This window comes from Oncorhynchus kisutch, linkage group LG24 (genome assembly GCF_002021735.2).
Source record: "Oncorhynchus kisutch isolate 150728-3 linkage group LG24, Okis_V2, whole genome shotgun sequence".
NCBI classification, from domain to species: Eukaryota; Metazoa; Chordata; class Actinopteri; order Salmoniformes; family Salmonidae; genus Oncorhynchus; species Oncorhynchus kisutch.
This window is the reverse complement of record NC_034197.2, coordinates 6,092,250-6,102,517: the sequence shown is the minus strand read 5'-3', so window position 1 is coordinate 6,102,517 and position 10,268 is coordinate 6,092,250. Positions and strand designations below refer to the sequence as shown.

Here is a 10,268-nt window from a genome sequence, read left to right as displayed (position 1 = left end):
ACTCTTGGTCCGTTAATTATACAAACGACCGTGACACCCATGCTTAAGTTCAATGTCAGAGCACTCATTAGAGAGAAAAGTTTGCATGTCTCAGGTCTGAATTTGCCCCTTAGAAAGTAAAACCTGCACATGGGCACTTTCTAAAATAACTATTTAACCTCACGGTGATATTTTGGTTGTATAGATTTCTGTATCAATTCTCAGATGCTGTGCTCTGGTATTCCGCAATTGTAAATGACAAATTATGATTTGTCTCAATGACATTGAAGCTCAATGAACTAAACACAATCAGTCTTTAACTTGAATGTAACAAATTGAATGTAAAAAAAAAAGTAATTGCTGTCGAAGACATTTGGTTTATTACACATGAATTCAAAAATACACAAAAATAAAACAAAAGTTGTTGTGTGTAGTTGCATCTTTACAGTCTTACTAGTTATGTAGTAAAATAGTGCAACGTAATTACACAGAAATAACCTGTGTTACTTGTTTGTTCCTTTGGGATTCTTTCAACCACCACAAGGCACCATATAGGCCAGGTATCAAGTATATTTAATTGAAGTAAGCACCAGGGAATATCCATTGTTTCCACGCCATTTCCTATTAAATGTCAGGAATGTAATATGTGAGTATTTTGCAATCACAAATAAATTCTATGACTTTTCCATGTTTACAAAAATACTACCCAAGGGAAATGCTCATTATTCTATTAGCCCTCATTCTGAATAAGATATAAATGCAGCTTCCCCTTTGACATTCTAAATATTTTCACGGTAGCAATCAACTGAGGTTTAGTGTACATAAAAACAAATTGTCATAGGGTTACTTTAAGTGAGCTTTACTTGGAAGGGTTTCTTCCAAAGTACAGTACAATGGTATCTCAAGGGACAAAGGCACTACAAAGGTACACTAATCTAGTGTACAATGCAGGGGCTGCAGTGCTCCCGCTTGACCCTGGCCCTGAGCCTGCGCAGCTCCATGTGCTCACTGTCCACCAACAGGCCGCTCTCGGTCAACCTCCAGGCCTTACTGAGCTGCTGCTCTCTGTAGTGCTGCAGGGCCATACGCAGGAAGCACTCGGCCAGGCGGGACCTTCCCAGCCCGGCCTCCACACACTGCAAAGCCTGGCCCCGGTGGAGCTCCAGGGCCCGGCTGAAGTCGTCCAGGGCGGGCCCCTCGTGGGAGCACAGCACCAGGCTGCGGCCTCGCTGACACAGGTCATCTGCCCAGACGTGAGGCTCTTCTGGGGCTCCGGAGACTGTAGCGTCGGAGGGGTCACCGTGGCTCTGGATGACCCGGTCCAGGTCGGCCACAGCCCGTTCATGCAGGTCGAGCTGGGCGAGGCAAGCGGCCCGTTGGCGCAGGAACTGCGGTCGAAGCTCTGCCGCGGCTCGCACAGCCACAGTCAGAAGGGCCAAGGCTTGCTCCCAATGGCCACTCGCTGAGACACTGCCTGCTTCCTGGGCTGCTGCCTATGGTAACATAGACATAATTGTGTGAGTACATATTATGATGAGTTGACTGTTACATCTCGTAAGAGTTGATTGTTTTGTCTTGTAATAAGAGTTGATTGGTTTTTCTTGTAAGAAGAGTTGCTTTGTCTTGCGTGGGGGGAAAAAGTGATATATAAAACAGTTAGCAATCTGATTTGTCTATAGGTGTTTGTTGTCTTTGTTTTTACTTGTGCCATGCGTTTCCTGTGAATCGGGGGAATGAGGGTCAGCAGGAAGTCCAGAGTAGAGGGTTCCTTTTCGGTCAGCTTGCTCAGCCTGGCGCCGCCTCCGCGGTAATTCTGCTGCCAGGCCTCCACCACTCCCACCCTGGCCTGAGCTGCAGCCTCCCGGGGATCCTGGCCAAACACCTGAGCCAGGTGAGCTCCTGCTGATTTCACCTCACCTGGATCACAGGGGCAGATATTTCAAAACAGCTACATGTACTAACTGTGCACAGCTTAGCACTTCCAGTTTACTTTCAGATGCTACCATTCTTCTGCTGTACTTTTAAGTATCGTCAATCTACAAATGAATCTGATCCGGTATCATATAACAGCATCATCAAGAAAAGCAACTTTACAAAAATATACTTAAACTAAAACCTTCGTAAAAGTAGGCCTGCTTAGACACTGTCCATACTGTGTCATCTCTAGGGAAGAACAGGACAAAGGCTAAATCCCAAGTGGACCCATAAAACCTACGTCCTATGCACTTGTGAAATCTGAGATTACTTCATAGGTGTAATCATAGGGCATATGGTCTAGGCTGGGATAGGCAAAAGTTATCCAAAAAGAGCACTCACTGATGATAGATAAGTGAGAGTCTGTCAGCCAAGTGCCAATCTCACCTTTGGCCAGTAGTATATCTACGTAGAGGAGATGACATCTGGTGTCTCGGCAGTCAGTCCTCATCAGGACTCCTCCAATTAGAAAGGCCTCTCGAAGCTCTTCTTCCTGGCAGGGGACGGACTTAGCCGCCAGGATCTCCGACAGATTGGTCCGGCAGTACTGCTGCAGCCAATCACAGACCAGTTTCCTTGCCTTATCTTTGAGCGATAGGATGTCTTTGGTGACGGCGTCCATGCTTATTTGAAGTGCTGCCAGTATATCCTGAGTGCATTCCTGGAAAACAAAGACATTTTTATAATCGTCTTGAGATTATCTGTCAATCAGAAGCTGTCAATGTGGATGTAGAGCCCTTAAAACAATTGCTTTAATGCTGATGCAAAAAGCAATATTAGCACTGCATGTACAGCAGGATAAGTATCCCCCATTTGTGTGTCCTAGTACCTTCTGTTGGTTTAGCATGAGATAGGTGAAGCCTCTTCCACAGAGGGCCTGTACATGGTCAGGGTGCTCTTTCAAGATTGAGCTGAAATCAAAGATGGCCGTCTTGCGTTGGCCCAACAAGACATAGCACCTGGCCCTTTCCATCAATGAGTTTGCTGCCTCACATCCTGCAAGTAGTAGACCTTACATTAGTTGTATTGCCTATAATGTCATGAATGTTAGTATATGTAAAATATACACTGAGTGTACAAAGAATTAGGTACACCTGCTCTTTCCGTGACAGAGACTGACCAGGTGAAAGCTATGATCCCTTATTGATGTCACCTGTTGAATCCACTCAATCAGTCTAGATGAAGGGGAGGAGACATGTTAAAGAAGGATTTTTAAGGCTTGAGACATGGATTGTGTATGTGTTCCATTCAGAGGGTGAATTATTTAAGTGCCTTTGAATGGGGTATGGTAGTAGGTGCCAGGCACAACGGTTTGAGTGTGTCAAGAACTGCAACACTGCAGGGTTTTTCTCGCTCAACAGTTTCCCGTGGGTATCAAGTATGGTCCACCATTACCCAAAGGACATTTAGCCAACTTGACACAACTGTGGGAAGCATTGGAGTCAACATGGGCCAGCATCCCTGTGGCATGCTTTTAACACCTTGTAGAGTCCATGCCCCGACGAATTGAGGCTGTTCTGAGGGCAAAAGGGGGTGCAACTCAATATTAGGAAGATGCACCTAATATTTTGTACCCTTAGTGTACATTGTACTATTATGACCTATTCGAAACATAACGACGAAGCTACACTAAAAAAGAGACCCTTTATCAAGTGTTTATGATTCAGAGATGCATCTACTTCAAACAAAATACAGTATAACCCTAATTTTAATCTGGCAGCATTACTTAATTTGAAACTTAATTTGGAAAATCTGAATTTTGTCAAGGGGGAGGTAAGTTTCTATTACAAAAGAGAATGGAGGATAAATGTCACAAAAGCAGGAATTCCTAACTATCATGGAGGAGCTTCCTAAAGAACAAAACATGTATCCAAAATTATGACCTATGCTTGACCAAATGACAAGAGCCAATCACCAGAGGCCATGATGGCGATGGACAGATAGGCCACGGCCTGCCTCAGGGTGCACTCGCCTTGCAGGCCCTCCAGGATGCGTTTGGAGGCAGAGTGGCAGTAGCCCTGCAGCAGCAGCCGGTCCTTTTTAGACGCCACGGCCAGCAGGGGGCGCAAGCAGCTCGTATCACCACACTGGATCAGCTTCTTCAGCAGCTGAAAGAACAGACAAAGCATGAGCACAGAGTTAGTTGATAGCAGTCATTAGCTCTTTAGTTTATCATGGCAAATTTGGGAACATTTGTCCACAATTTCAAAATGTGCATATAATTCTGGATAGCTGTAACAGCATTTGTAAAGTGTGAATTTATACACATTTAAAAAGTATAATGTTACTTAGGGCCAAGTCAAGTGTATTGCTGGTGCATAATAACAAGTGACTTTCAGTATCAAAAGGTATTTTTGTAGTCATATTGGGGTCTCCTGACAAGTGTTCTAAAGACATCTTATACTGTAGGTAATATATTTTTTTAAATGTTAGGACGATTAGAATGACTGTTTATGTTGGAAACACCAAACATAATAGTTTGCCCTTTCACATAAAGCAATGTTTACATAATGATGGACCTGGTTGGCATCATAAAGGAAGCCCCGGTGCAGTTGTAGCAGGGTGAGGCGGGCCAGGATGGGTGCACGTGGGCTAGTGGGCCCAATGGCCAACAGCAAGCGATACGCTTCCTCCATCCGGCCCAGCAGGTACAGGGCATCAGCCACCAGGATCTGAGGAGCGTCAGCACTGGGCTGTAACTCCATCAGCAAAACAGCCAGAGAGTGGACTCCAACTGGTGTCCTGCCAAAGAGAGAGATTCAATTACGGTTCAATCAGGGTATCAGCCGATACTGAAATGACATTCATTAATTAAAAAACCCTCACTGAAAGTCATGAAGATCTAATTGAATTCTAATTCAATAAAAATTATACAAATTGATACAAACTCTCTGACAGACAGGGTTTAAGAATGAAAAAACGAATATAAGATCATTCAAGCACTGTCTAAAGAATAGCCAACTTGTGGGTTATAGCCTAATTCACGATGCAGCCTATTTTATGAGATCTTTCACATTAAAGTACCCCATGTGTGACATGCAGAAACACCAGTGTTAGGGAGTAGGGAACTACATGTAGTTCAACTAGTAATTAAACTACATTTTGCAGTAGCTTGGTGGAATTTGAAATAAATTCCAATTTTGGTAGTGTTTTCAGGAGTGAATTACTTTTTTGCCATGTAACGGTGTAGCTAACTACTGGAACTACACAATTGTTTTTGCAAAAATAAGAAAATATGGGGGAAATATAGGCAATAAAGGTTTTTGCGTTTAATAGACTAAATGACACATTCTGTTAATACCTGACCCTAGAGTGAACTTTTTCTTGCAATTTGTAGTCTGACATTTCATATTAAGATTTGATAATTTTTCCCCAAGTAGCTTGGATGTCGAGAACTACTTTTTCTAAGTAGCTTTAGTTTAGTGAACTATATTTTTATTGTATCTTAACTTGTGAAGTAATTGGTAGTTTGGTAAACAATGATAACAGAGTAGCTTCCTCAACACTGAGAAACACATGCGCTAGCTACCCTTCTTTGTAGCCATCTTTTGTCTGCGTAGGCTGTAGCTGTTTGGTCTGCTGGTGCTCTTGCTGTTCCAAGGGACTGAGGCTGGAGCTGTGATCTACGGTCCACTCCTCCAGCATGACCCTGGCCTGCTCCAACAGCACGGTGAGCAGCAGCCCGCGGCAGTTCCAGGGAACCAAGCAGCGTACGGTCAGCGCAGTGTCCTGGGGCTGCAACCTGCTCGCCGTCACATAGTCCAGGGCTGTGAGGTAGTGCAGGCCCCCCATCATGCGCAGGACGCCCCTGCCGCACAGCGCCCGCACACAGCTGGAAGGGTGGGGTGCCTTGTGCTCGATCACCGTTTGAAAGTCCTCCAGGGCCCCCTTGTGGTCATCTGAGAGAAGACGGGAGTAGCCGCGCAGCACCTGCACTGTGTTCTGGTAGCTATGCTGGGTGTGGGAGTTGGTGTGGGTCGCCAGCTGGCTGCAGATGGAGAGGGCCTCTCGGAACTCGCCCCGCAGGAGGAGGCACTCGGCCAGCCGCACCCGCAACTCTCTGCTGCCCCCGTCGGGCTCCAGGTGGCACAGCGCCCAGAGCTGGGCGATCACTGGGTCCAGCAGCTCCACGCCCTCAGAGGAACGCAGGTCAAGACGGACCAGGACTGTCTCCCTGTACCCCAACAGTCCTCTCTCTGCCTGCTGACGCAGTTGCATGCGGGCTGCCGCTCCTGTCCCCTGGTCCACGAAGAGCCTTTGGAACTGCAGTCGTGCTGTGGCAGGGTGGACTCCAAAAGCCTCACCAAGGTCCCGGCTTGACTCCGTGGCTCGCCCCCCTGTGGAGAAATGGGCGGCCGCTCTACAGGTCAAGAGACTGGCTCTTCTTTCTGCTGGCATCCCCTTACCCACCTTGCCTGTACCTGACTTTGGTTGTGATTGTGATTGATCCTGCAAGGCAACAGAATAAACATCTGCGCTCTCTTCGAACTTGCCTAATGAAAATAAGAAGGTTGCTTGCAGCTCTTGCACATCTGTGTCACCTGGCGAAACAGCCATTAAGAACTCAAGGAATTCAGAGGCAGCTTCTGCTACAATGTCGATGACCTCACTCGCTCTCTCCCTAGACTTCATTTCAGTATTTTTGGGCAAAATCTGCTCAGAGAAGGCCTTCACTATCTTGGGCAGGTGCTGAGCTTGTCTACCCTTGACCAGTCTTACAGTCTCTGATTTATTGTCTTGGAAAGCCTTGAGATAAAGCCTAGGGCCTTTGGGACTGTAGGGGTCTGAGAGCAAGCAGGTGAGGGCTCTAGTTAACTCCAAAACCACACAAGTGGAACCCTCTCGACATAGGTTTTGCTTTCCTTCGAGCAAAGCTGAGCAGCGTACAACAATCTCGTCACAGCCCTGACCGGCACCCTGAAGTATGGACTCCATTTTGAAAAGAGAGGCAGACACATTGTTTGGGCTCAGTGTTGATAGGAACACAGCTGCCAGGCCTTTGTTGAGGCCCTCCATGGAGGCCTGGATCTCCCCATGACCATTGAGCCAGGTCTCCAGAGTGGAGATCACCCTAGCCAACCTGGAACCCCCCAGGCCTCGCATGTGACCCATGGTGGATCCAGCATGGCTCTTGAAGGCAGATATGTACAGAGCAGTGGCCTTCCCCAACTCTCCAGTCTCTAAGAGTTTGTCTCCTTCTTGGCACAGGTCCGCCACTCCTATCCCAGCAGGTCCCAGGGCTGTCATGATCACGCCCCCGTGCTCTCCAGTGATTAACACTAGTGTTCATATGACTGTCCACAATTGGGGGGAAAAACACATGTTATATAGAATCATAGTTTAAAATGAGAGATTATTTTTTATTAAAATACCACAACAAAATTGACCAGAATAACCAATGTGAACTTGAAATATGAGAAGTCAAACTTTTAGCATAAGTAGCCTAGGTCTTAGGGCAATAACACAAAGAGCTGTACCGCAACTATAGTAACACTATAGTGGCTCTAGTTCCGCTAATACAGTAACACAATTGAGCCTGTCAAATTATCTCCAAAATATTTCAAAGCTTTATGTTAGAGTTGAAATGAATGATAAAGCACACTCTTAAAAGGGGCAATCAGCAGTAAAAAATGTTTGACTTATTAATTAATTATATGTACCCATTCATTAGTGAAGAATATAACTTGCCTCATGAGCTTAGCTAGTTCAAATGTCATCCCCCATCAGAACCCAGAATATAAGCTTGTTTTATTTCAATGTTTGTAAACAAAGTAAATGTAAACAAACACTATATAGCTTCAAAACATGGTTAAAACTATAGTTTTGATATCATGCATGGATGGTCAGTCCTGCATCCATAGCTCTGTCTATGAATTTGAGAGTGGTTACATTTCTCCAGCCCCAACCCTCATCTTTTTACAGAAAAAAGGTCAGGGATCTGCTGTTGTTACCACTGCTGATTGCTTCTTTAAAGTTGGATGATTGAGAAATATACATTTGGCTTACCTTTACCTTTAATAATTTTGTGAGCTCAACTTTCTGTTTTATGAATAAGGTACATTTTCCCCAGAGAAAAATGTGTGCCAAGGCAAGCTTGCTCAGTCCCCTATGTTTGTTACAACCCCCACTGTCCTCCTAGGTTTTCAGCCAGTTCACTTTGTTTATTTGTTACTTGTTGCTAGAGAACTTATAGCTGCTGTCTCTGCAAGCTACTAAAGTTATATACCAAAAAAGGAACTCTAGCATTAGCTAGCTATTCTTTATAGTAACTGATATATAATTTGACCTACATTTCCTCAGTGTGTTAGCTAACCAATTTGTTGGCTATTAAAATTCAATAGGCAAGAGACTCTCAAGAACACAATACACATTGCTGTACACTGGCCCCATTTTTGTAATTCAATACAGCGCAGCCAACTACTGGTATCAAGTAAACTACTGTCACTAGTTTTGAGAAAGTCTTACAAATTTACTTCTAAGCTTAGTGCATGCTAATACAGGCTAATATTAGGATGAATATGTCTGTAATAAACGCGCGAGCCAGTACTACCTATTGTTCGTGGCAGCGTGTTTCCGTGGTTACTATGGAAACCAAACGCTCTGACTGCTGCACATTTCCAGCATAGATGAGGTTGAGGAGCTGCTGTACAAAGATTTAATCCATTGATTTGAACGCCTCCGTCGTCCGTTCAAATGTGTATGGTTTCTCATTTCCGATTGCCCTGTCTTTGATGTAGATAAGGCGTATTTTGCCATTGAGATCTGGAAAGTATTTGCGTGGGCTGCTTGCTTCTTTCTCACTGCTAGCATCTGAGATGATTAGCATCTGTCTGTTCAGCCATGCTTTGTCTGTTTCTGTTCTTTCTTCTTTCTGCCCATAAAGTCGTGCGATCGCCTTCTGTTATAACCAACAGACACAGCCAGGGTTGCTAGGTCTAGCTAAATGTCTAAGCCAATGAACACACAAAACCCGCCCACAAGGCTTGAAAACGTTTTTATTTTTTTCATTGCAGCAAAAGAGGAGTTGCCACATTTATCCAATAGGTGTCTCCATAATGACAATCTACACTGATTGCAAAAAACATTAAAGGACACCTTAATATTGAGTTGCCCCCCCCCCCCCCCCCTTTGCCCTTTGAACAGCCCCAACTCATCTGGACATGGTGTCAAAAGTGTTCCGTAGGGATGCTTCACCATCTGGCAGTCTGACAGACTTGGTTTGGCGAATGCCAGGAGAATGCTTCCTGCCCCCAATATAGTGCCAACTGTAAACATTTGGTGGAGAGGAATAACGGTCTGGGGCTGTTTTTCATGGTTCGGGCTAGGCCCCTTAGTTCCAGTGAAGGGAAATCTTAATGCTACAGCATAAACTGACATTCTAGATGATTCTGTGTTTCCAACTTTGTGGCAACAGTTTGGGGAAGGCCATTTCCTGTTTCAGCATGACAATACCCCCGTGCACAAAGCAAAGTCCACACAGAAATGGTTTGTCAAGATCGGTGTGGAAGAACTTGACTGGCCTGCACAGAGCTCTGACCTGAAAAACAGACACAGACCATTATTCCTCCTCCACCGAACGTTACAGTTGGCACTGTGCAGTGGGGCAGGTAGTGTTCTCCTAGCATCTGCCAGTTCCAGATTTTACTGTCTGACTGACAGATGGTGAAGTGTAATTCATTACTACAGAGAATGCGTTTCCACTGCTCCAGAGGCCAACACTTTACATGTGGTTTTATATTTTTGTTCAGTATAGTATGATATGTTACCTTTGATATGGTTACATAAGACAGAAGGTTACCTAAAGGTGTAATATGCAGAAATCGCTTCGCCATTTCCTGGTTGGTTGCTAAAATTCAAAATGGTTCAAACTAATTTCAGTTTATGTGAAAAAACAAGCACTCATTCTGTAGAGAATCATTGTACCATCTAAACCGCTATGAAAATTATTTTTCAAAACCCCAAATATAGTATTTTCAGCTGTATGAAGCTGAAATAGTGCACATAGAACCGATCTACCGCTTCTTAGATTTGCTTTCAATGTGAATGGCAGATCTATAACTCAACATTTGTCACGTTCTGACCTTTATTTCCTTTGTTTTGTCATTATTTAGTATGGTCAGTGCGTGAGTTGGGTGGGCAATCTATGTTTGTTTTTCTATGATTTGGGTATTTCTATGTTTCGGCCTAGTATGGTTCTCAATCAGAGGCAGGTGTCATTAGTTGTCTCTGATTGAGAATCATACTTAGGTAGCTTGGGTGTCACTGTGTGTTTGTGGGTGATTGTTCCTGTCTTTGTGTTTTGCACCAGATAGGGC

General features: G+C 44.6%; 1 protein-coding gene across 3 annotated transcripts; it reads right to left on the bottom strand.

The window, feature by feature from the left end:
- Positions 1 to 333: 333 nt before the first annotated feature.
- Positions 334 to 8,872, bottom strand: ttc34 (tetratricopeptide repeat domain 34). 3 transcript variants are annotated; one of them, XM_020460041.2, is made up of 8 exons: positions 7,960 to 8,872; positions 5,483 to 7,247; positions 4,473 to 4,695; positions 3,869 to 4,061; positions 2,783 to 2,949; positions 2,341 to 2,614; positions 1,682 to 1,896; positions 334 to 1,472 (listed from the first exon to the last, which is right to left on the bottom strand). In XM_020460041.2, exons 2-8 carry the CDS (start codon positions 7,198 to 7,200, stop codon positions 915 to 917), a joined length of 3,348 nt encoding a protein of 1,115 aa, XP_020315630.1. In that variant the 5' UTR covers positions 7,201 to 7,247; positions 7,960 to 8,872; the 3' UTR covers positions 334 to 914. The 3 variants fall into 3 exon arrangements, with proteins under 3 accessions (XP_020315630.1, XP_020315632.1, XP_031659332.1); XM_020460043.2 differs by having other exon boundaries at positions 8,504 to 8,872; XM_031803472.1 differs by lacking the exon at positions 7,960 to 8,872 and having other exon boundaries at positions 5,483 to 7,709.
- Positions 8,873 to 10,268: the final 1,396 nt, after the last annotated feature.

Bases quoted from the DNA above. Each gene is read 5' to 3' on its own strand.
- ttc34 (XM_020460041.2), bottom strand. From the start codon at position 7,200: ATGACAGCCCTGGGACCTGCTGGGATAGGAGTGGCGGACCTGTGCCAA. The intron at 2,950-3,868 runs GTGATTGGCTCT...TACTACTTGCAG, and splicing joins CATCGCCATCATGGCCTCTG to GATGTGAGGCAGCAAACTCA. The intron at 1,473-1,681 runs GTAAAAACAAAG...ATGTTACCATAG, and splicing joins ACAGGAAACGCATGGCACAA to GCAGCAGCCCAGGAAGCAGG.